Source organism: Bison bison, unplaced genomic scaffold (genome assembly GCF_000754665.1).
Source record: "Bison bison bison isolate TAMUID 2011002044 unplaced genomic scaffold, Bison_UMD1.0 scf7180017864530, whole genome shotgun sequence".
Classification (NCBI taxonomy): domain Eukaryota; kingdom Metazoa; phylum Chordata; class Mammalia; order Artiodactyla; family Bovidae; genus Bison; species Bison bison.
In genome coordinates, this window is record NW_011495080.1 from 1,683,532 (window position 1) to 1,709,125 (window position 25,594).

The 25,594-nt window shown below is 38.3% G+C and overlaps 2 protein-coding genes across 2 annotated transcripts in view; both read left to right on the plus strand.

Moving 5' to 3' along the window:
* MTPN (myotrophin) overlaps positions 1 to 25,122 on the plus strand; it is a 78,460-nt gene extending 53,338 nt beyond the window's left edge. Inside the window, exon 4 of the mRNA XM_010831623.1 lies at positions 21,915 to 25,122. Within this exon, the coding sequence (XP_010829925.1) occupies positions 21,915 to 22,001 (87 nt within the window). The 3' untranslated portion in view covers positions 22,002 to 25,122. The remainder of the gene's footprint in view (positions 1 to 21,914) is intronic.
* LUZP6 (leucine zipper protein 6) lies at positions 23,843 to 25,126 on the plus strand. The gene is made up of 2 exons (XM_010831747.1): positions 23,843 to 23,890; positions 24,439 to 25,126. The coding sequence occupies exons 1-2, from the start codon at positions 23,843 to 23,845 to the stop codon at positions 24,592 to 24,594; spliced, it is 204 nt and encodes a 67-aa protein (XP_010830049.1). The 3' UTR covers positions 24,595 to 25,126.
* The last annotated feature ends 468 nt before the right edge of the window (positions 25,127 to 25,594 follow it).

A 25,594-nucleotide genomic window follows, 5' to 3' on the forward strand; every position in this document is an offset into this window, starting at 1 on the left:
CTGTCTAGGTTGGTCATAACTTTCCTTCCAAGGAGTAAGCATCTTTTAATTTCATGGCTGCAGTCACCATCTGCGGTGATTTTGGAGCCCCAAAAAATAAAGTCTGACACTGTTTCCACTGTTTCCCCATCTACTTGCCATGAAGTGATGGGACCAGATGCTATGATCTTCGTTTTCTGAGTGTTGAGCTTTAAGCCAACTTTTCCACTCTCCTCTTTCACTTTCATCAAGAAGCTTTTTAGTTCCTCTTCACTTTCTTCCATAAGGGTAGTGTCATCTGCATATCTGGGGTTATTAATATTTCTCCCAGCAATCTTGATTCCAGCTTGTGCTTCTTCCAGCCCAGCGTTTCTCATGATGTACCCTGCATAGAAGTTGAATAAGCAGGGTGACAATACACAGCCTTGACGTACTCCTTTTCCTATTTGGAACCAGTCTGTTGTCCATGTCCAGTTCTAACTGTTGCTTCCTGACCTGCATACAGATTTCTCAAGAGGCAGGTCAGGTGGTCTGGTATTCCCATCTCTTGAAGAATTTTCCACAGTTTATTGTGATCCACACAGTCAAAGGCTTTGGCATAGTCAATAAAGCAGAAATAGATGTTTTTCTGGAACTCTCTTGCTTTTTCGATGATCCAGCAGATGTTGGCAATTTGATCTCTGGTTCCTCTGCCTTTTCTAAAACCAGCTATCTGGAAGTTCATGGTTCAGGTATTGCTGAAGCCTGGCTTGGAGAATTTTGAGCATTACTTTACTAGCATGTGAGATGAGTACAATTGTGCTGTAGTTTGACCATTCTTTGGCATTGCCTTTCTTTGGGATTGGAATGAAAACTGACCTTTTCCAGTTCTGTGGCCACTGCTGAGTTTTCCAAATTTGCTGGCATATTGAGTGCAGCACTTTCACAGCATCATCTTTCAGGATTTGAAATGGCTCAACTGGAATTCCATCACCTCCACTAGCTTTGTTCGTAGTGATGCCTTCTAAGGCCCACTTGACTTCACATTCCAGGATGTCTGGCTCTAGGTGAGTGATCACACCATCGTGATTATCTGGGTCATGAAGATCTTTTCTGTACAGTTCTTCTGTGTATTCTTGCCATCTCTTCTTAATATGTTCTGCTTCTGTTAGGTCCATACCATTTCTGTCCTTTATCGAGCTCATTTTTGTGTGAAATGTTCCCTTGGTATCTCTAATTTTTCTTGAAGAGATCTCTAGTCTTTCCCATTCTGTTGTTTTCCTCTATTTCTTTGCATTGATCGCTGAGGAAGGCTTTCTGATCTCTCCTTGCTATTCTTTGGAATTCTGCATTCAGATGCTTTTATCTTTCCTTTGCTCCCTTGCTTTTCGCTTCTCTTCTCTTCACAGCTATTTGTAAGGCCTCCCCAGACAGCCATTTTGCTTTTTTGCATTTCTTTTCCACAGGGATGGTCTTGATCCCTGTCTCCTGTACAATGTCACGAACCTCCGTCCATAGTTCATCAGACACTGTCTGTCAGATCTAGTCCATAAATCTATTTTTCACTTCCACTGTATAATCATCAGGGTTTTGATTTAGGTCAAACCTGAATGGTCTAATGGTTTTCCTCACTTTCTTCATTTTAAGTCTGAATTTGGCAATAAAGAGTTCATGATCTGAGCCACAGTCAGCTCCCGGTCTTGTTTTTGCTCACTATATAGAGCTTCTCCATCTTTGGCTGCAAAGAATATAATCAGTCTGATTTCAGTGTTGACCATCTGGTGAGGTCCATGTGTAGAGTCTTCTTTTGTGTTGTTGGAAGACAGTGTCATGACCAGTGTGTTCTCTTGGCAAAACTCTTATTAGCCTTTGCCCTGCTTCATTCTGTACTCCAAGGCCAAATTTGCCTGTTACTCCAGGTGTTTCTTGACTTCCTACTTTTGCATTCCAGTCTCCTATAATGAAAAGGACATCTTTTTTGGGTGTTAGTTCTAAAAGGTCATGTAGGTCTTCATAAAACCATTCAATCTCAGCTTCTTTCCACCTAGGACAAACAAAACAAGAAGTGATTACTCTTCAGATAGCGAGAGCACAGACCATTGTTCCATATTTCTTATTCCCAAAACACTATGCTGTAGGTCATTAAGACCTTAAATCTTCTACTTAAATAAGTTCCTGAAAAGCTGGCTTGATTTGAATATATGATAAGCCATTATATGTTATCCCAGAAGGGTCTTCATAGATATATACTATATTGCTGAATTATCGGTTATAAGTTGAGTTTCCTGACTTTAAAGTAGTTTTTAATTTTATTTGTGCCTGTAATTTTGTCCTTTGATTATATCTGAGCCTTATTTTTGTAGCTAAATAAGTGACATTCAGAGGTGGCTATATTGATGGCAAACCAATTGTAACCATGTAGAGCTGTTATTTTAGATGAAAGAAAGATTTTCTTTTTATCTTTTTGAAAGCAACACATTACCTTTTTAAAGCAATGTAATACAATGTAGTATTGTTTGTTTTTTTTTTTTCAAAATTAATTACATTGATTTTATTTTTGCATAAGCTTCTTAATGGATACCCAGTAGTTAACAAAATTTTTAAAGGAGGAAATTGTGCTCTTTCAAAAATCCTTAATTAACTAAAATAAGGCTATTCCATGGTCTAGTGCATTTATTTAAAGTCCACTCAGAGTTTATATTATGTAATCTGGTTTGTCCTGCTTTTTATCAAAGTTAGAATCCTTATCAATTACTATGAATTCATTTGAAAGTACATAGTTTAGAAGTTTTCCAGATTTGTTGACAGCTCTAATATACAACTTGAACAACAAAGGTTTGTATTGAACCAGCACACTTAACAGGCGGATTTTTTTCAGTAGTAAATGCTGAACATACTGCACGATGCATGGTTGGGTGAATCCACAAATGCGGAGGAACCACAGATACAAAGAGCCAACTATAAGTTACAAATGGATTCTCAGCTACACAACTGTATTATTCCACTGGTACATCATTAGCATAAGGGAAAAGCCAAAATAATATTTTAAAACTCAATATGATCACAAGTAATGATAAAAACAAAAATTACAAAAACAAAAGAGTTGCTAGAATGTATAAAATCAAACCACATGATTTGATTTTATATTTAAATCAAGCTATGCCATTTACTGGACAATTTTAATTTTAATGCAGTGGAAGATGAAGTTATGACACAAGTGGGAATTTAAGATATTTAATTCTTTATTATCCATATAGCAAAAAAGGAAGCTAACATCTATGGAAAATATAACTTTTGTTCATGTAATCTCCAAATACATAAGGTGACAATAAAGGAAGTTAAACAACTTCCTAAAGTCTAACAGAAAGTAATGGAATCAAGATCTTTTCCAAGATATGACTCCACACATGTTCTTTCTCCTTGAGAGTTCATTTTCAGACTTATCATTATGGACAATTATGAGAAATAATTATATTTTTGCAGGTAAAAGCTGTTGGCCTTATTTTTTATTGTTACACTCATGATTGAAAAAAAATGTAGAAATCAACACTTGTGAGCCTTTCACTTCAAGACTGAGGTCTGAACATATGCCAGGGTATCCCCCTTTAGTCCTCTGATAATAGAAAAGAGGTTTTTTAAAATAAATGAATTGACATCTGCTTTAAACCATAAGATGGGATTCATGAGACAATAAATTATCCTTGAGAGACAGAAAGCAGGTGATATAAAGCTGAAGAAGGCATTCCCAAATATAAGCAAGAGAGGACTGTTGCAAGTTAGGAGTCGATCCAAGGCAGCTTGAAGCCCACAAGTGGTCAGCACCCAAGGAATAAGCAAGAAGTTACTATGTGAATAGAAACAAATATTGAAATATAAAATGATCATGAATGTTTAAAAGTATAAGCTAAAACTGTAGAACTACTAAATAATACTAAATAAGATTCAAGGAAAATGAACAAAACTCCTGGTACTCACCAGATCCAGAGTACATGAGAAACAGTGGTTTGGTGAAAGGAGACAGATGAAACAGATTAAAAATTCAGGCTCCAGAAGCATCCTGGGGAATAGAGTAGTCTTAGGGAGTAAGAAGCCCGAGTGAGGGTATGAAACAGAAGTGGCAGCTGACCCGCAGTCACTAAAACGATCAAACCTAATAGACTTCGACCTAATGTTATGAAAGCAAAAACAGACCATGTAAGCACCTGTCATTTTAAATTGTAATTATCTCACAGTTGAATAAGATTTTTTTTTTTTTTTTGCCTGAAAAAAAAACAGGAAACTTTTGGAATAAAAGATATTTAAAAGATGTATAAAAATACTACTGACTTCCTGACTAAAATCTCAAATGCCTGAATAATAGTAATGTTGCAGGCACACATTATGTAGAAGAGAGTTAATCACAGAATGATACTCTCGAACTATGTTATGGCTGATGGATATTCGTAAGTCTGAAATTCATTTATTTTTCACAGTTACGTATAATTTGGCAGCATCTTAATTTCTATGTGGTTTAAAAAACAGTTCTCTGAGAAGTAATTGTTTGCCTGTAACATTAATACACTTGATCAGGCTAGACATTTCCTCTTAATATTAACATTTTCTCTAATCTAGTATAGTATTTAATATATATCAGATTTCTACATTTATACTTACTAAAATTCTTTATAATTTATGTAATTCTTTTGATAATAAAAGATTTTAAGACGTCTCCTTGTTTCCTTAATTCTAAGGAAAACTGTCTCTAAATAATCCACTCTAGGGTATTGTGGGGAAAAGGGAAATACTTAACATCAAAGTAAACATTTATGTTTACTGTCATTTAGAATTCAGACAGACAAGTATTCATTACTCTTGTGTATGTTTATACTCTGTCCCTTATATGCGATATACTACTATTAAAAATGACCACTCAACCTCCTAGTAAATAAGAATTCTTTTAAACAAATAAAGAAAAGGCACCCTAGCATGAGAGAATCACAAATCTTATAATATTTAATGAGTTTTTAGAATATAATTACTGTTTTATTCTTACAGAATCAAACTGGCAATATACTTATTATTATAAGTTCATTTGTTGGTAGAGACATTTAGCATACTAAGCTATATCTGAGAGAGAAAAGTCCAAAATAAACTTGGCTTTTTTGTTTTCTGTTATTTCTCTGCTTTACACTGTGTCACAGAATGTACCTCCTTAGGATGTCTCCTGTAACCTTTCAAGAGAAATATGTAACCACTGATGTTTGTGCAACTTTGATGCACAGCTGATTCAGACCACTCTATGTTCATTGTGTGGATAAATGAGTGAAAAACAGATTTACTCAATGGCCTTCCTTTTATAAAAAGGAAGTTAAAATGATTAACATCTTATGTACAACTGCTGTAGAGAATAAAAAGTACTAAAACTGCTAATATTAGAAAAGCGTCTTACCTGATAATACTGAAGATTTTGCTCAATATGTTTTCTATTCTATGCTGTACTTGAAAAAACTCAAGCAGCCAGTTGATAATAAAATTTGCATATCCCTCTCAAATACCAGCATTGTCAAAAGAGGTGTCTGTGGTACATTTTCTGTTGCTTGAATTGAGAATCAAGATACAAGGGCTTAGAAGTCCACCCCTTTTCAGCTTAAACAAGTAGATGTATGGTAGGTAGAAACATTTTTTTACTCAAATTACTCACTGTTCCACTCCTGGTAAAATCTAAACAGTTTTGCATATTCTCAAAGCACACATACTATTGATTATTGCTTTAACCCCCAAAGTTCTTTTCCATGTAACATGGGCAAGTTTAGTTTTAAAAAAATTTTAGGACTAGTGACCTACAAAGAACTGAGCAATACCTTTTCTGAATTGCCTTATTTTAAGAAACTGCATGAGGAAAGAACTAGCAGGCTTGATATAGCTAGAAAAGTGCCCCCAGATGCTGGAGAAACCAGTTGTTATACTGTTTTGATACACCTTACAAATCTCATCCACAAGTATGTCCTTTGTAAGCTTTTTTTTTTTTTTTTACCTATTTAGCTCTTTCAGACTGGAGTGCGTTGTTATTTTAGATAGTTTCTGTTAGTGACATAAAGTGTGTCCTGTGATGTCACACGCCTCCAAGTTTGGCTTTCAGTTCTTAATAACTTTGTGGCTTTAAATAAATTCCTTATCGTCTCAGCCTGAATGTTCTCTTCTGAGACATGGGGCTAGTACTTACCACATAGAGTTGATGAGAAGGTAAATGAATTAGCTCCTAGTTAAAATAGTACTTATACCTAAGAAATGTCATTTAAGTGCTTTACATATATTGATTCATTTAATCATCACAGTAGTCCCATGAAGTGGGTACGATTTTTAATCCCCCATTTTACAGATGGGGAAACCGAGGCACCAAGCATTGGGAAGCTTTCCCAGGATTGCACAGCTCATTAGGAGGAGAATGAGGATTCAAGCTCCACTACTTTGACACCAGAGCTGTAACATAAGAACAAATCCAAGACCATTATATATGCAGCTGAAAATGAGCTGTGGTCACGGTCTCCAAATGAGAAGTACAGCGAAACATAGAATGTGTCTCATTGCTCCGGGGGTGGAGAAGGGGCTTCATTTGTTAGCTTTTGTTATGTAAATAGGTTGGGGTGGCTACTTTTCTCTTGAAGAGTTAATCGAGGTTATAAGAATCAGTTTTTTATTTTTTTCAAACTAAAAGGTTAAAATAGCAACACAGCCTACCACATAAATTAGAAGTCCTCGCAAGTATAGTCGTTCATATTGTCGTTCATTGTCATGCCATTTCCTGTTGCTTGTTTAGCACATTGTTTAGAGAGGCAGACGGGGTGCATGGCCCTGAAGTTAGCAAAGACAGATTTAATACCTGGTCCTATGACTTCCCCGGGTTTGATTCCTGGGTTGGGAAGATCCCCTGGATAAGGAAATGGCAACCCACTCCAGTATTCTTGCCTGGAGAATCCCATGGACAGGGGAGCCTGACAGGCTACAGTCCACAGGATTGTCTGAGTCGAACATGACTTAGCGACTAAACCACCACCTGTGACTTCACAGCCAGTAAAGCACAGTTAGCAGATAATTAAAGACTGTGACAAATACTCTTAAGAGAAGTGGAGTTCAACTGTAACAAAACTCCTGCTACAGAGATTTAAACAAGAAAGTGGCTTCCCCTTTTTGTGGCTGAATAATATTTCACTGTTTAACTCATTTTTAAGAGAGATTAACAGAATTTTTGATGAAGGACTTTGTGCAGAGATCATGTAAGCCTTACCATTTTATGTAAAGCAAATAAAACATCGGCAAAGAGGTTAAGGAACTTGCCTAAAGTCACACAGCTACTTTGGGGTAGAATTGGGATTCACAGGTTCAGTATGTCCTTGATCCAGACCACCTGCTTGATTTTTTTTTTTTTTTTGAAGTGTAGCTGTACAATGTTGTATAAGTTACAAGTGTACAGTATACTTTTTTAAATTGAAGTATAGTTGATTTACAATATTGTGTTTCAGGTGTACAGAAAAATGATGTGATTATACATATATATGTGTATATCTGTTCTTTTTAAATTCTTTTCCATTATAGGTTATTATAAGATACTGAATATAAACCCTTGTTTATATATGGTAGTGTGCATCTATTACAGTTTATCCCTCCCCTACCCTTCCACTTTCTATGTCTGTGAATCTGTTTTTGTTTTATATATAAGTTCATTTGTACTGTTTTTCAGATTCCACATGTAAGTGATGCCATATAATGTTTGTCTTTGACTTGCTATATTTAGGATAATCTCTAGGTCCATCCAGTGATTCACAATTTTTTTAAGGTTATATTCCATTTATAGTTATTATAAAATATTGGCTATATTTTATATCCTTTCCATTTGTGACAACATAGAGGGACCTTGAAAGCATTATGCTGAATGAAGTAAGTCAGAGAAAAACACCATATGATCTTACTTAACGTGGAATCTAAAACAAAACTCACAAATACAGAGAACACATGATGTTGATGGTTGCCAGAAAGGTACAGGCTTACAATTATCAGATAAATAAGTCCTGGGGATGTAACATAAAACATGGTAACCATAGTTAACAATACTGTATTATACATCTGAAAGTTATTAAGAGAGTAAATTGTATACTTCTCATCCTAAGGAAAAAACTTTGTACCTCTGTGTAGTGATAGATGTTGACTAGTCTTATTGTGGTATCATTTTGCAGTATATCCATATATCAGATCATCTAGTGTCATGTTCTATGTCAGTTACATCTCAAAGAAAAAGTGGCCTGAAGGTATGACAGTCCAAGGCTGAATGACTGGCTCCCCTTGTCCTTAGCATCTCACACTCTCTTCTCCCCTGTCTCCCCTAGTCCTTACTGTCTAAAAACAACTAAGGATTCTCTTGTCCCTGGGGCTTTATGGAGAAAGAAAGCTGTCCACAGGAGAGGCTAGCTCTGTGCCAGAGGGCAGCTTACAGCTTTAAGCGAGTCTGGGGATTCAGTTTCTTCTCTGTAGGGGAGGAAAGTACAGAAAAAAAGGGGACTGTACTAGACTTTAGATAAGCCAGGCTACAGTGTCAGCCTTGAAGTGTGGTCAGCAACATGCCCTTGCATACAGGAGGAGAGAAGCCAAGCCAAGTCACTGTCTGGAAAATTCCAGAAGGGCTTCACAGAGAATAGCAGTTGAATAAGAGTTAGTTGAGTGGTTAAAGGGAGAGGACAAAGAATTGCTTTGTTCCTTTACATTTTAAGAGTCTTGTGGGACATTTAATACCAGATATATTCATTCAGGCATTCATTTTGTATTTGATTCTGACCCGCTTTCTTTCCAAAAGTGAGTTGAATATATCAAACCATGGTTGCTAAGTTGTTATATAGTGGTTATATTCTATCAGTTCAGTTCAGTCGCTCAGTCGTGTCCGACTCTTTGCAACCCCATTAATCACAGCACGGCAGGCCTCCCTGTCTATCACCAACTCCCGGAGTTTACTCAAACTCACATCCATTGAGTCAGTGATGCCATCCAGCCATCTTATCCTCTGTCGTCCCCTTCTCCTGCCCCCAGTCCCTCCCAGCATCAGAGTCTTTTCCAATGAGTCAACTTTTCGCATGAGGTGGCCAAAGTACTGGAGTTTCAGCTTTAGCATCATTCCTTCCAAAGAACACCCAGGGCAGATCTCCTTCAGAATGGACTGGTTGGATCTCCTTGCAGTCCAAGGGACTCTCAAGAGTCTTCTCCAACACCACAGTTCAAAAGCATCAATTCTTCAGTGCTCAGCCTTCTTCACAGTCTTACTCTCACATCCATACATGACCACTGGAAAAACCATAGTCTTGACTAGATGGACCTTTGTTGGCAAAGTAATGTCTCTGCTTTTTAATATGCTCTCTAGGTTGGTCATAACTTTCCTTCCAAGGAGTAAGCATCTTTTAATTTCATGGCTGCAGTCACCATCTGCAGTGACTTGGAGTCCAAAAAAAAAAAAGTCTGACACTGTTTCCACTGTTTCCCCATCTATTTCCCATGAAGTGATGGGACCAGATGCTATGATCTTCGTTTTCTGAATGTTGAGCTGTAAGCCAACTTTTCCACTCTCCTCTTTCGCTTTCATCAAGAGGCTTTTTAATTCTTCTTCACTTTCTGCCATAAGGGTGGTGTCATCTGCATATCTGAGGTTATTGATATTTCTCCCGGCAATCTTGATTCCAGCTTGTGCTTGCTTCTTCCAGCCCAGTGTTTCTCATGATGTACTCTGCATAGAAGTTAAATAAGCAGGGTGACAATATACAGCCTTGACGTACTCCTTTTCCTATTTGTAACCAGTCTGTTGTTCCGTGTCCAGTTCTAACTGTTGCTTCCTGACCTGCATATAGGTTTCTCAAGAGGCAGGTCAGGTGGTCTGGTATTCCCCATCTCTTGAAGAATTTTCCACAGTTTATTGTGATCCACACAGTCAAAGGCTTTGGCATAGTCAATAAAGCAGAAATAGATGTTTTTCTGGAACTCTCTTACTTTTTTGATGATCCAGCGGATGTTGGCAATTTGATCTCTGATTCCTCTGCCTCTTCTAAAACCAGCTTGAACATCTGGAAGTTCACGGTTCACGTATTGCTGAAACCTGGCTTGGAGAATTTTGATTGTATTCTATGATCTGTGGTTATAGTCTAAGGTTGTAAAACAGTGTCTGCTGCTGCTAAGTCACTTCAGTCATGTCCAACTCTGTGCAACGCAACATACAGAGAAACATCCACCAGTGTTGTCTGTGTATTTGTATCTAAATGCTCATTTTTTAATTAATTTGATAAATTTTTCATTGAAACACAGCTGCTTAGTATTCTAACAGTTAATCAGCATAATTATAATTATCTTTGCCACAAAAGTCTTTTGTCAATATAATATCAGATAACCTCAGTACAAGTTTAAGAATTTCAGTCTTAAAATGTTACTAATCCAGTTTTTTGGCCTATTTGTCCAGATTAAGAACTGGTAGTATAAAGCAGAATTGTAAGAAGTAGATAAAGATATGCTCTTGTTGATTCATGCCAGCATACCTTATCTTTTGGCTACATTGTAAACTATTCTATTGAAGGGCAGAGATAGTATGACTTTAATTTTTTAAAAAACATTTCCTATAGTCTGTGACTTACTGTCAAATAACACCATTTGCAGCAACATGGACATACCTAGACAATGTCATACTGAGTGAAATTTTAAGTCAGGCAGAGGAGGTGAAATAGCATATGATGTCGGTTGTATGTGGAATCTAAAACGAAATGATACAAATGAACTTAACGTACAAAACAGACTCACAGACTTTGAGGACGATCTTATGGTTGCCAGGGCTGGGGCAGTGGAGGGGAGGATGGGGAGAGGGTAGGTTTGGGATGGACATGTATACACTGCTATAATTAAAATGGATAACCAACAAGGACCTACTGAATAGCACAGGGAACTCTGCTCAGTGTTACCCGGCAGCCTGAATGGGAGGCGAGCTTGAGAGAGAATGGATACCTGTATATGTATGGCTGAGTCCCTTCCCTGTTCACCTGAACTATCACAGCATTGTTAATCGGCTACACACCAATACAAAATACAGAGTTTAAAAAATAATGCATGATTATCTAAAGCTATAACTACACACCAATACAAAATACAGAGTTTAAAAAATAATGCATGATTATCTAAAGCTATAACTTTTGAAAAAAATTAAGAAATTTCTTGTGAGACCTTAAAGCTTTTTTACTCCCTAGAATGACAAATGACCTCTCTTTCTGCTGAGGCCACTTAACTTGGCCGTAGCATCCTTTTCGTCCTCCAGGAAACTTGATCATGACTTGAATCATGCTGTAAATGTAAGATGAACCTAGTCCTGATCTAGTCTGTTATTACATATAGTAATAGTCTATATCAATTAATTTTAAAAGCATTTACTTTTTATAGTATTTTATTGCCTGTTAGACACTGTGCAAGGCTTTGTGAACTTAGCAACTGTTAAGCTTAGTACTGGTGTCAACATATTTGGTAAAATGTAAAACAAGGGCATTAAAGTGTTTTGATCGCTGTGGCAGGAGTTTATATGTAACCCAGCAGGGATCTAAAGGAAGGAGAGGTCACATGTCCTGGGAGTCAGAGGCCTAGTGTGATATAAATAAGAATGTCATTACAACTTCAGGGACCACAAATGTAGCTTCAAAAAGCAGTTGACACTTGAGTCCTCGAAACTTAGTGTCCAGGAATCGAATAGAGAACTGCATTACCTTTCAAAGCAGAAGCATCAGTGTGAGAAAAGTCACAGAGGCAAGAGAGACCTGACGTGTTAATGCATTAGAGTAAGGGAGATTGTTCAGCACAGCTGCAGCATGGGATTTAACAAGAAATTTAGCAAGAGGTGGGTAGTGAGCAGATTATACCTTATGTATCACATGATTTATCTTGTTTTCTTCTGTGAGGATGCCATTAAAGGCGTTTATGTAGGTGAGTATTACGATCAGACTTGAATTTTACAAAGATCACCCAAACAGATGTATGGAGTCTGAGTTGGAGTAGCAGGAGAATTGAAAAAAGAAACTATTGCATTAGAATTTACATATGAAAATACTGAACTGAGATAGTAGCAAGGACAGGTGGGAAATTTTAAGAACATTATTGTCTAAAGACTTAGTGACTGATTACATGTGAAGTAAGCAAAAAGAAAAAAAAAAATGCATAGTATCTCCACATTTAACATGATAGAGAATGTTCCAGATAAAGAAATAAGTTGGTAAAAAAACATTATGGATTCACTTTAGGAAAGGCTCCATTTATAGTATTTCTGGGACTAAAGTAGGTAAGTCTCAGTGTGTGTGAGTGGTGGGGAAAGCTTTAAAGATCAGGGTAGACGTTCAAAATGAATACATAAGTCAGAAGTTAAATCATAACGTGGATGAGATCTGGCAAAAGCATACTGAGCAAGTGGTGAAGATGCCTGCCAAAAACCAGAACCATGGAGAATCCAGCATTTAAATAAAGTTGAGAGAAAGTAAAGGGGAGGAGGGTGGAGTGGAAGGAGTAAGAAGGAGAGGCAGGCTAGACAGAATTTAGAGATAATATTCCAGAGTATTTTCAGGACAGCATAGGTTAGGGTGCAAATTGCCTTTCATGTCCAGTGTCTACTCTTCTTTTAAAAAGAGAACCTTCATGTTTTAACTTGGTGCATAGTGGCGGCCTAGCTAGTACTTGCATCTCAGTTTGTCTTGCAGTGGCTGGGGCTTTGTGTCTAAGTTTGGCCCGATGGGGTGTGCACAGATGTGTGCCATTTCTAGATCACCTAACATATGAGGCCACTTGCTACGGACTTCACGCCCACATCTAGCAGGCTGGAAGCAGATGTGGAGGTGAGCACACTAAGCATTACTGTTCTATGAGAGAGAAATAAGTTAACTTAGTTTAATTCATTGTGCTTTAGCCTCTGTTATAGCAGTTTAGCCAAACAGATAGGATAAAAAGTTGTTATTTGTAAATGAATGAATAGGACTGAGGAAGAACTCAGCTGTGGATCTCCTGACTCTGTCATTTGAGAGGAGTGCACAGGGTTTTGATACTGGAACAGTAGAAACAAAACTAATCATAGTAGTCTGCCAGGTGCCACAGTGAGCAGTGTTTACCCAGAAGTAATTTTTAATTAAATTTAATTGGAGGCTAATTACTGTACAATACTGTGGTGGCTTTTGCCATACATTGACATGAATCAGCCACAGGTGTACATGTATCCCCCATGTCAAACCCACCCCCGTCCGCATCCCATCCCTCTGGGTTGTCCCAGCGCCCTGGCTTTGAGTGCCCTGTTTCATGCATTAACCTTGGACTGGTCATCTGTTTCACATATGGTAATATACATGTTTCAATGCTGTTCTTTCAAATCATCCCACCCTCGCCTTCTCCCACAGAGTCCAAAAGTCTGTTCTTTATATCTGTGTCTCTTTTGCTGTCTCACATGTAGGGTTGCCGTTACCATCTTTCTAAATTCCATGTGTGTGTTAATATACTGTATTGGTGTTTTTCTTTCTGACTTTACTCTGTATAATAGGCCCCAGTTTCATCCACCTCATTAGAACTGATTCAGATGTGTTCTTTTTAATAGCTGAGTAATATTCCGTTGTGTATATGTACTGCAACTTTCTTATTAATTTGTCTGCCAGTGGACATCTAGGTTGCTTCCGTGTCCTAGCTATTGTAAACAGTGCTGCGATGAACATTAGGGTACATGTGTCTCTTTAAGTTCTGGTTTCCTCAGTGTGTATGCCCAGGAGTGGGATTGCTGGGTCATATGGCAGTTCTATTTCCAGTTTTTTAAGGAATCTCCACACTCTTCTCCATAATGGCTGTACTAGTTTGCATTCCCACCAACAATGTAAGAGGGTTCCCTTTTCTCCACACCCTCTCCAGCATTTATTGCTTGTAGACTTTTTGATGGCAGCCATTCTGACCGGCGTGAGATGGTACCTCATAGTGGTTTTGATTTGCATTTCTCTGATAATGAGTGATGTTGAGCATCTTTTCATGTGTTTGTTAGCCATCTGTATGTCTTCTTTGGAGAAATGTCTGTTTAGTTCTTTGGCTCATTTTTTGATTGGATCATTTATTTTTCTGGTATTGAGCTGCATGAGCTGCTTGTGTATTTTTGAGATAATTCTTTGCTTTCAGTTTTTCGCCATTGAAGATAATGTTTGCTGTGGGTTTATCATATATGGCTTTTATTATGTTGAGGTATTTTCCTTCTGTGCCTGCTTTCTGGAGAATTTTTATCATAAATGGGTGTTGAATTTTGTCAAAGGCTTTCTCTGCATCTGTTGAGATAATCATATGGGTTTTTATCTTTCAGTTTGTTAATGTGGTGTATCACATTGATTGATTTGCAAATATTGAATCCTTGCATCTCTGGAATAAAGCCCACTTGGTCATTATGTATGATCTTTTTAGTATGTTGCTGGATTCTGTTCACTAGAATGTTGTTGAGGATTTTTGCATCTATGTTCATCAGTGATATTGGCCTGTAGTTTTCTTTTTTCGTGTGGCATCTTTGTCTACCCAGCAGTAATTTAAGCATTGTTTTTATATATTAACTGTAAATTTCTATCAGTATTCAGGACCAGATAGCTTTACTGGTGAGTTCTACCAAACATTTAAAGAAGAGTTAATATCAGTCCTTCTCAAACTCTTCCCAAAAACATCAGTACAGATGGGACCGCTTCCAGTCTCATTTTACAAGGCCAGCATTTCCTCATCCAAAACCAGACAAGGATGCCACAAGAAAATTGCAGGCCAGTATCCCTGATGAACATAGATACAGAAATCCTCAACAAAATGTCAGCAAACCAAACTCAGCAATACATTAAAAGTTTCATACTCCATGATCAGATTATTCCAGGGACACAAGGACAATTCAGAATCTGCAAATCAATCATTGTGATATAATGCAATAACAAGGATAAAAATCATATGATTATTTCAGTAGATGCAGAAAAAGCATGGACATAATTTAACATTCATTCATAATGAAAACACTCAATAAATCAGATAGAGAGGGAATATACCACAGCATAACAAAGGCTGTATTATGACCACAACCTGTATATCATACTCAACTGCGAAAAACACAGCTTTTCCTCTAAGATAATGAACTAGATGAGGATGCCCACTCACACCACTTATTTAACATAGTACCGGAAATCCCTAGCCAGAGCGGTTAGAGAAGAAAAGAAATAAAAGGTATCCAATTTGAAAGGGAAGAAGTAAAATGTTCTCTTTTTGCCAATGACACAACATATATTATAGAAAACCCTAAAGACTCCACTAAAATAACTTAGAACTATTCACCTAATTCAGTTAAGTATCAGGATACAAAACCAATATCCAAAAATCTGTTGTGTTTCTATATACTAATTACAAATTATAAGAGAATTTAAGTTCCACTTAAAATAATTGCATCAAAAAGAATGAAATACCTAGGAGTAAATTTAACCAAGAAGGCAGAAGACTCATTCGTATGCTGAAAACTACACTGATGAAATATATTGAAGAAGACACAAATAAATGGAAAGATACTTTGTGCTCATGCATTGGCAGAATTAATATTGTTAAAATGTCCATATTGCCCAAAGAAGCTTTAATGCTGTTCCTATCAGAATTCCAATGGCAATTTTAATAGATTAAACAGTGCTAAAATTTGTATGGAACCACAGCAGATCCTGAATACTCAAAGCAATCTTGAGAAAAAATAACAAAGCTAGCGGTGTCACACTTCCTGATTTCAAAACTTATTACAAATATGTAGGAAGCAAAATTGCTCCCCAGGTGGCCCAGTGGTAATAAATCTCCCTGCTGATGCAGAAGACACAGATGTGAGTTCAATCCCTGAGTTGCGAAGAGTAGGAAATGGCAACCCACTCCAGTATTCTTGCCTGGGAAATTTCACAGACAGAGGAGCCTGGTGGGCTATGTCCATGGGGTCACAAAGAGTCGGACATGACTGAGCATACATGCACAAGAAGCAAAACAGTACAGTACTGACATAAAACCAGGTACATAGATCAGTGGAACAGAAAATAGAGAACCCCAAAATAAACCCGTGTGTGTGTGTGTATACACACATGAAATTAAAAGACGCTTGCTCCTTGGAAGAAAAGTTGTGACCAACCTAGACAGCATATTAAAAAGCAGAGACATTACTTTGCCAGCAAAGGTCCATCTAGTCAAAGCTGTGGTTTTTCCAGTAGTCATGTGTGGATTTGAGAGTTGGACTATAAAGAAAGCTGAGCACCGAAGAATTGATACTTTTGAATGTGGTGTTGGAGAAGACTTTTGAGAGTCCCTTGGACTGCACAGAGGTCCAACCAGTCCATCCTAAAGGAAATCAGTCCTGAATATTCATTGGAAGGACCGATGCTCAAGCTGAAGCTCCAATACTTTGGCCACCTGATGCAAAGAACCGACTCATTGGAAAAGACCCTGCTGGAAAAGATTGAAGGCAGGAGGAGAAGGGGATGACAGAGGATGAGATGGTTGGATGGCATCACCCACTCAGTGGACATGAGTTTGAGTAAACTCTGGGAGTTGGTGATGGACAGAGAAACCTGGTGTGCTGCAGTCCATGGGGTCACAAAGAGTCGGACATGACTGAACGACTGAACTGATACACACACAGTCAACGAATTTACCGTTAAGCAGCTAAGAGTATACAATAGGGAAAGGACAGTGTGGTCCATTAATGATATTGAAAAGTGGACAGGTATATGCAAAAGAATGAAACTGGACCACTATCTTACAACTACACACAAAAATTAACTCAAAATGGATTAAAGACTTTAAAATAAGACCTGAAACCATGGAACTTCGAGGAAAAAAAACATGGATGATAAGCTCCTTGCCATTCATTTTGGTGATAAGTTTTTTAATTTGGCACCAAAAACAAAACCATCAACAAGATGAAAGGGCAACCTATAGAATGGGAGAGAATTATTTGCAAATCATATATATGATAAGGGGTTAATAACCAAAACAGAATATTCACATAACAGGAAAAAAACTCAGTTAAAAAAATCTTATTTTAAAATGGATAGAGGATCTGAATAGACATTTTTTACAAAAGATATTCAGATGGCCAGCAGGTACATTAAAAGGTTCCTCAACATTAGTAATCATCAGGGAAATATAAATCAAAACCACAATGAATTGTCACCTCACGCCTATTAGAATGGCTGTTATCACGGATATAAGAAACAGTAAGTGTTGGCAGGGATGTGAAAAAAAGGGAACCCTTGTGCACTATTGGCTGGAGAAGGCAATGGCACCCCACTCCAGTACTCTTGCCTGGAAAATCCCATGGATGGAGGAGCCTGGTGGGCTGCAGTCCATGGGGTCGCTAGGAATCAGACACGACTGAGCAACTTCGCTTTCACTTTTCACTTTCATGCATTGGAGAAGGAAATGGCAACCTACTCCAGTGTTCTTGCCTGGAGAATCCCAGGGACGGGGGAGCATGGTGGGCTGCTGTCTATGGAGTCGCACTGAGTCGGACACGACTGAAGCGACTTAGCAGTAGCAGCAGTACACTATTTGCAGGGTGTAAGTTGGTGCAGCCTCTGTGGAAAACAGTATGGAGGGGCCTCAGGAATTAAAAATAGGACTACCATATGATCCAGCAGTTCTACTTCTGGGTGTTTATCTGAAGGAAACAGAAATCCTAACTCAAAAAGATATCTGTACCTTGTGTTCACTGCAGCATTATTTACTGTGACCAAGACTTGAAAATAACCTGTGTGAATAAAGAAAATGTGATATATGCGCGTGTGTATATATACACATACACACTGCAATGGAATATTATTCAGCTATTTAAAAAAAGAAAATCCTGCCATTTGTAACAACAGAGAGGCCTTGAGGGCATTGTGCTAAGTGAGATATATTGGACGAAAACAAATACTGTATTATCTCATTCATATGAATCTCAAAACTCATTTGGCGGCAAGGATTGGGTGAAGGTAGAGAAAGTATCTTACAGAGCAGAGATACTGTCAGAATTGATGAAACAAGAAGCACAGGTTTAAATAAACACATCACACATTTACAGAGAAACAAAACTGCTGTTTTTAAGTGTAAGAAATCGGGAGGGTCTGGGGTAGAAGGTGGTAGTGTGCTAGAGCCGCATCTGCGTGGTGGGGAATCAGAAGGTAATACCTAAAGTTAATAACTCCAGTGGCATGAGTGTATTAGAGCCATGGAACGATCCCTGGAACTAATAACAATTGATTGAAAATGGTTTCCTCGAGGAAGGGTTGAGGCCAGATATTTCTTAAGTTCTCCAATCAGCTACCAAAAAATCATTTTCTTTTAATATCTTTTTCCACATTGACAGAACTGCTCTATCATTTTTAGAAGAACTGGTTTGAGTTCATTAAATTTATCCCTAACATTTATTTTTGATGCTATCATAAATGGAATTGTTTTCTTGGTTTTATTTGGAAATTTTGGATATTAAGCCTTTTAATAATACGAAATGTCCCTCTTTGTCTCTGGTAATACTTGTTTATCTTAAAGTTTTTTTGTGTGGTGTAAGAGTCACTCTGTTTCTCTTATGCTTACTCATTTATTTTTAAAAGCGATACATGTACATACATATTTAGGACATAGAGAGTAGATAGAAACACTAGAATGTTAATGTTGTATCTGGCTTATAGAATAATGAGTATTATGGGGGCTTTTTTGGTGTGTCTTCTGAGTTCTGTGATTAGTTTGTGTTATAATTAGGAAAAAAGAGATGGCATATATAAAATTTTAGATACTTTTATCAGCTAGATTTTTGGGGTTGCAAATAGCAGAATTTGACTCTCACAAGTAGAAGATAATTGGACTAATCATAGAATCAGTTGGCAAGTTGGAGTACTGGGCTGAGAAGAGGCCAGAACTATGCCAGCTGTGAGACTTTAGATAGGAGAGACTTCTCTGCTGCCTTTTCTGGGTGACGCCACAGAAATAAGTGAGCTCTGACTTCTTGTTGCCTTTCTTTTGCTCTCTTCAGTCAAGATTCAAAATCCGGAAGTGAGTGTCCTGCTCTGATGGTTGGCAAGAAAAGTACCTGGCACCTTAAGTTATAGTTTGAGGAGTCCACACAATAGGGACAAATGATTCCCTAGAATGAAATTAGGATGCTGTTATCAAAAGAAGGGAAGTGAACTCTGGCAGCTAAAAAGCAACAGATGTTCACTGTGATATTTGACTTTTTGTTAATGCAGAATTACAGTTTACAGTGCTAGTCATAAAAACAGTTACCAATAAGAATAATTGTTTTGTTAAAAATAGAACCACCATATGATCCACTTCTGGCCTTATAAGCCAGACGAAACTATAATTCTAAAAAGAGACATGCACCCCTCTGTTCACTGTTTACAGTAGCCAAGACATGGAAACAGCCGAAATGTCCACCAACAGATGAATAAAGATGTGGTGCATATTACGGTGGAATACTCCTCAGTCATAAAAAGGAATGAAAGTATGCCGTTTGCAGCAACATGGATGGGCCTAAAGATTGTCATACTAAGTGAAGTAAATCAAAAAGAGAAAGACAAATACCATATGATATCACTTATATGTAGGGTCTAAAGTATGACACAGATGAACCTGTCTGTGAAACAGAAACAGGGACACAGAACAGACTGGTGGTTGCAAAGGGATAGTGATGTGGAAGAGGGATGGATTGGGAGTTTGGGATTAGCAGATGCAAACTGGCATATATAGAATGGTGAACAATACGGTCCTATGTAAACCATAATGGAAAAGAATATGAAAAAAAATGTATATACGTATAACTGAGTCACTTTACTGTGCAATAGTAATTAATACAACAGTGTCTTTCAGCTAGACTTCGGTAAAAAAAATTTTAAAGAATTTGTTTTGAATACAACTGACCCAATTATTGTCACTTAACCTGTGTTGGCATGCTCGCCACTGAAGTTCTCACTTGCAGATTTCTCTGTCACTTGACTGTAAGTTCCATGTGTCTCATAGTGCAGTTAAAATCACTTAGAAAAGGAGAAAGCAAACCTTTATATTCGTAATGGGGAGGACTTTGTGATAATTTAACACTTGCTAGAATTTCTGTCATCTCCTTCCTGGCTCACCTAATCAGCTTGTACTTACTCATCAAGACCCAGCTCAAGCATTACCTCATCCAGAAAGACTCTTGCACACTCCTACCTCATCCCATTCTAGTTTATGGGCCACTCACCACTGTGCATAGTGCTCTTTTTGTTCTCATCCCATTGTATCATAATTGTTCATTTGTTTGTCTCTCACACGAGCCAGACTGGCAGAGTGTATCTTGTTTTTCCTTTGATTCTCCAGCCCCTACGCCTGGGAAGTCCCATCGAGAGAGGAGTCTGATTGGTTACCATCCCTGAGGTCACAAGAGTCGGACACGACTTAGTGACTGAATCACCACAAGCCCCTTACACAGTGTCTATACATCAGACAGTCAGTAAATATTTGTTGAATGATTGAATGGGTTTCCCAGAGAAAGGGGGCAGGGCATTCCCTATGGAACCCAGCAATGTAAAGGTATGGAATGGTTTAGGAATGGTGAGACATTCTAGAGGATTAGCACATTGAACGATGAATGGGAGGAGAGACTGGTGAATTTGACTGACTTTGGTCTCTACATGACGGTGTACTCCAAGTTTAGACAGTTCTGTAGGCCTCAGGAAGAGGAGAGACTTGGCAATGGAGGAGGACAGGACACTAGAGGTTATATGATGAATACATCCTGGTTGGGCTGGAGCTCTCAGAGCACCCTCAGATGGTGGAGTGTTGCTGGCACAGGGAGTTAGAGAGTTCGGACACAGTTTGGGAGCAAATTCACCTCCCGTGCACCAGGCACTTGTTTAAATACTGGGGACACAGTAGTGGATAATATGAATAAGATTTCTACTTCCCATTGAGTTTTTATTCTAATAAGGGAAGATGGATAAGAACAACAGACACCAACCAAAGCATATGTACACATTCTCAAAACTGCAGTGCCATGTTGGAAGTAAAATGTCCAGAACAGCACTCTCCTCCTGAAGCACAAGGGAGCAAACTGGAGAGACTCTCTCTGGAGTGTAGCAGGGACCCTCCCTTCCTGGCTTACATTCCAGTCCTTTACTGCTCAGTTTTTGGAAGTATAATGACCAGTGTCATACATGTTCTTTAGGAATTTGTCTAAAAGATTTGTAAGTTCTAGATTTTAAAAATATGTGTGTAATATTTATACACTCTCCAAAAAATGTTGCAAAGAAGAAAGTGTTGTCACAGTAATGCTTTTTTTAGCAAAAGTGTTCTCTCCCCACCCTCATTATATACTACACACAGGGATCTTCCTGTTTAAAACTTAATTAGTTAGGTATTATAAGTAATACCTAACCAGAAGGCCATGGCACCCCACTCCGGTACTATTGCCTGGAAAATCCCATGGATGGAGGAGCCTGGTAGGCTGCAGTCCATGGGGTCGCTAAGAGTTGGACGTGACTGAGTGACTTCACTTTTCACTTTCATGCATTGGAGAAGGAAATGGCAACCCACTCCAGTATTCTTGCCTAGAGAATCCCATGGACGGAGAAGCCCGGTAGGCTGCAGTCCATGGGGTCGCACAGAGTCGGACACGACTGAAGCGACTTAGTAGTAGTAGTAGTAATTATAAATAAAAACCAGTCATTGCCTATGTTATTGGCAAGTTGTGTTTGTAGTTTGTATATTTCTAGTGCAATATAGTGAAAAATAATCTGATATTTTTACAGCTTAATCTGTATCCTTGACAACTGTTTGGGGCTTTTCCTTCAGTGGAACAGATTCCAGGAGCAAAGAAGTTTTGCATGTGCCAACTAATCTAGCCTTTCATTCTCTTCCCTTGGTTGTAGGCTTGTTTAATGATAAAGGCTCTTTCCTTTGTTTTCCAGGGTGCCGATAAGACTGTGAAAGGTCCTGATGGACTGACTGCCTTTGAAGCCACTGACAACCAGGCAATCAAAGCCCTTCTTCAGTGATGGACGGATGGGCTAACAGCTCTGGAAGAATGACTCTCCTGTGGCCTCACACTGCTGCCTGTCTGTCTGTTACTCTCTATCTGCCAGCTTCTTCAGCTAAAATACTTTTAGAGGGGTGAGGGGAGAGAGAAATTCATAACAAATCAGACTACCAGGAACAAAATAAACAATGTTTGGGAGGAGAGGGAAAAAACAAGATCAGGCTTTTACTAGGATTCCTGATCAGGTCAGCCTCTTTTCCATTTCCAGTTTAAAAAAAAAAAAACTGATACCCATGGGAGAGCAAAGACAAAACATACCGTTAATATTTGACCTTTTCAGCTCCCTGGCTAATTTATTAGATTGTGTTGAGGGTCTGATTATACCAAGGCCAACTATATATTTGGTAGCCCTATCTGTGTGAGCAGTAGTGGCTGCTGTGACGAAACTTAGGGTGCTGAGACAAGCAATTAGTTCTAGCCTTCTGCCTTAAGATGCACTCTAGTGGGGATTTCCCAGCGTAGTTACGAGCGCTGCCTGAGGTTGGTGACCAAATCTCCCCTGGTGACTTCCAGCTTTACATGAGAGCTCGGTTAAGGCGAGGGGGCGCGCACTCCTCTGCTGCTGGACGGCTGGACTTTGGGTTTCCTCTCCCCCTTCACATGGATTTCATGTCTCTTTAGGTAAAACTGACTAGTTTTATTTATAAAATCTCAAATTTTGGAAGTCTAAAGGAGAAATCATTCCAGTCTGCTTTTTTTTTTCCCTTCCTCTAGATTCAGACATAGAACATTGAAACACTTTCCAACTCTCGCTGGTAGTAAAAGGGGATTTAAAAATAGAATCATAGCCATAAGCCTGTTAGATACAGAGAGAACAGTTGTCTTAGTACCTATGGATTTTCTTCATTTGCTGTTTGAATAGATTGGCCTCACTTCTGTTTGAAGAATCAAGGAACATTCTTTTGGAATGCCTCTCTCAGACCCACCTTGGATGCTGATTACTTACTGCACCAAAGCTCTCACTGGGGTGAGATTTACTGTTCGGACCAGTTTAACCCCATCTCTTAAAAATACGCATGTCACCAGGTTGCCCAGAGCTGTTGATAGGCTTCTGCTGAATGTATGCCAGCCCACCTGCCTAATATATTTTTGTTTCTTTTCTCTTTTATGCACTGCATAAAATGGGACACCTTCAAATTATATTCTGTATTTTTAAAAATACAGTGCCCTAAAATGGTGTTCTGACCTGCAGAAAATAGACACATTTTCTAATGTTTATTTCTTGAGCAGTACAGCTGATTAAAACATACATATACCCTTAAATTTGCTGTCCTGCATATAAAATAAGATTCATTTGACTTGCCATCCATATATGCTTACTAAAAATACTAGCATTTTTCCTTAGCCATGTCATGCAATAATTGAATGTACCTCAAATTTTTAAAAGTGGGGGGAGGGTGGGTTAGGGACTTGTATTCAGATTGTGGTTAATAAAGAATTAATGACAATTTTTTAAGGCCATGTAGCATCCTACAACAGGGTTAAACTAGTACCAAGAATAGTCAGCCTGGCCAATAACAAATCTTACCAGTTGCTGATTGGTTGGTTGATGTGTGGGTTTGTTTGTGTGTATTTTTCCCTGGTGAACCCTTTTTTTATCCTGTGGCTTTTTCACTTAAAACTAGCCTAACCCTGGAATTTTCCTGCGTCCAAGAAAACAATCACAGAATACTGGTTTAAATACTTTGATACCTGTGGCTAATTCTGCTGTCTTGATGCAGGCTATTAGAGTTGGATTAGAAGTCAGTAATTAGTGCTTTATGCCATCACTGAACTGAAACACAGTGATCCTCGCTGAAGATGGAGGGCACTCTGTCAGCGTGTACTGTCAGCGTACAAGGTGTTCTGGTATCTTTGTTTTCGCTTCTTGGCATACTGCTGTTTAAAAGGCTCGACTTTTACTCTCTACACAGTTTTCACCTTTACTTTCCGAGTGTTTTCTGTAGTGGGCTACTGTAGAGAGTGTGCTGTTCTATCATTCCTAAACCTGGTCTGCTTCCTCCAGTCACTGGTCCAGAGACCATGTGATTCTTTGTACAGTTTATCCTGGTGTTCCCTGTAATGCAGTAGAGGCTACTTTGCCTTCCCTCTTCTTTCTCAGCCATTTTGTAAACCCCGTAATTATGAAGCGGTTGCTTGAGAAAATAACAGATAAACATAGAATAGACTGACCAAGATGGTTTAGAGTTTGTTTTTTTTTTTAACTAGGTTATTTATAATGTATTTCTGAACCACTTGGCAGAGAAATTTACAACACTTAATGTTCATATTTTGAGTAAAGAAAGCTAAAACCTTGTCTGCTTTTTTGGTACTACATGCATTAGTAAAAGGTTAAGTTTTGTTCTCCACTGCAGTAATATTTAACATCTCAGAAAAAAATCTTGCATGTTCTGTAGTTTTGTATTAAGTCAGTCTTTTCATATGCACTATTTCAAGTGAAAACAGGTGGTTTGCCTGTCTACATTAGTATCCTAACAGGTTCCCCCTGGCAGCTTCAGACTGGCGTCTGTAGACTTATAGTTCAGCTAACGGCACCGGAATCAACCCAGTAGTTCTCTGCATAGCTAACCTTCTAAACCCAGTGGGGCCTGAAGGAGAAGTAGGTGGATGCCATGGGTGGAAGCTGCCAGCAAGCAGGCCCTTCATTCATTGATTTCCTTCCCCCAAATAATGGATTTCAAATCTATATGTACCTATTTGATTTTTTTCCCCTAAAACTTCAACTGAGCTGCTGTTTTCTTCCATGCAATATTGTATACTCGATTGTGTATAGAAGAAGCTGGTGAAGTGCCCTCCTACATAAGCAATTGCAGTGTTTGCATGCAAAATTCTAAAAAATTTAAATTGTCCTGATTCTATTTTGTAAATGGAGAAACAATCATATCTTTCTAAGCAGTAATGGAGGAAGACTAGTGCTTTGTGCATTTTGATATATTTGAGTTCATTTTTTCCACAGTGTAATACATTTGACACAGTTGGGGTTCTCATTATCCTAGTTCATGTACATCAGAATGCTAAATAATACTGTGTTTAAGTTTTGTGTTGCAAGAACAAATGGAATAAACTTGAATTGTGCTACAGCCAACGTGTCAGGGTTTATCATTTTTCTCTTCCCTTGGTTACTTTGGGTTATTATCACCTTCCTCCTCTGGTCTTCTTTATAACTGTATTGGTACTTTGCCTTAAACTTTAATCTGAATTTCCCCCCATTTATTCCACTTCTAGAAAGAAAATAAGACTAGGAAAGATTTAATTGAAATAAACTGTACTACTCATCTCATTGAGAGGTTCTGCTCATCTGTGTCAGTTTCCGAGTACACACTGTTTCTAATAAATGAGGAGGAGTTTCTATGAGCAGGCTGTAACTGGGAAACTTTGAAGCGTCAGGATCTTAATAGGTGTCAGAATAGCATCAAGCTAAACCTCTTTAATCCTTTCATACACTTATTTAAGCTATCACAGAACTTTCACAATATATCAGACTGTTAGATTTTGTCCTCTCCTAGACTAGCAACTGTAACCTGGGAACGTGATAGAAATGCCCCCCCCCCC

Excerpts from the sequence above, each read along its gene's own strand:
- LUZP6 (XM_010831747.1), top strand. The coding sequence starts at position 23,843 with ATGGAGGGCACTCTGTCAGCGTGTACTGTCAGCGTACAAGGTGTTCTG. Across the intron at positions 23,891-24,438 it reads TCAGCGTACAAGGTGTTCTG|TTTTGTATTAAGTCAGTCTT; the intron begins GTATCTTTGTTT and ends CATGTTCTGTAG.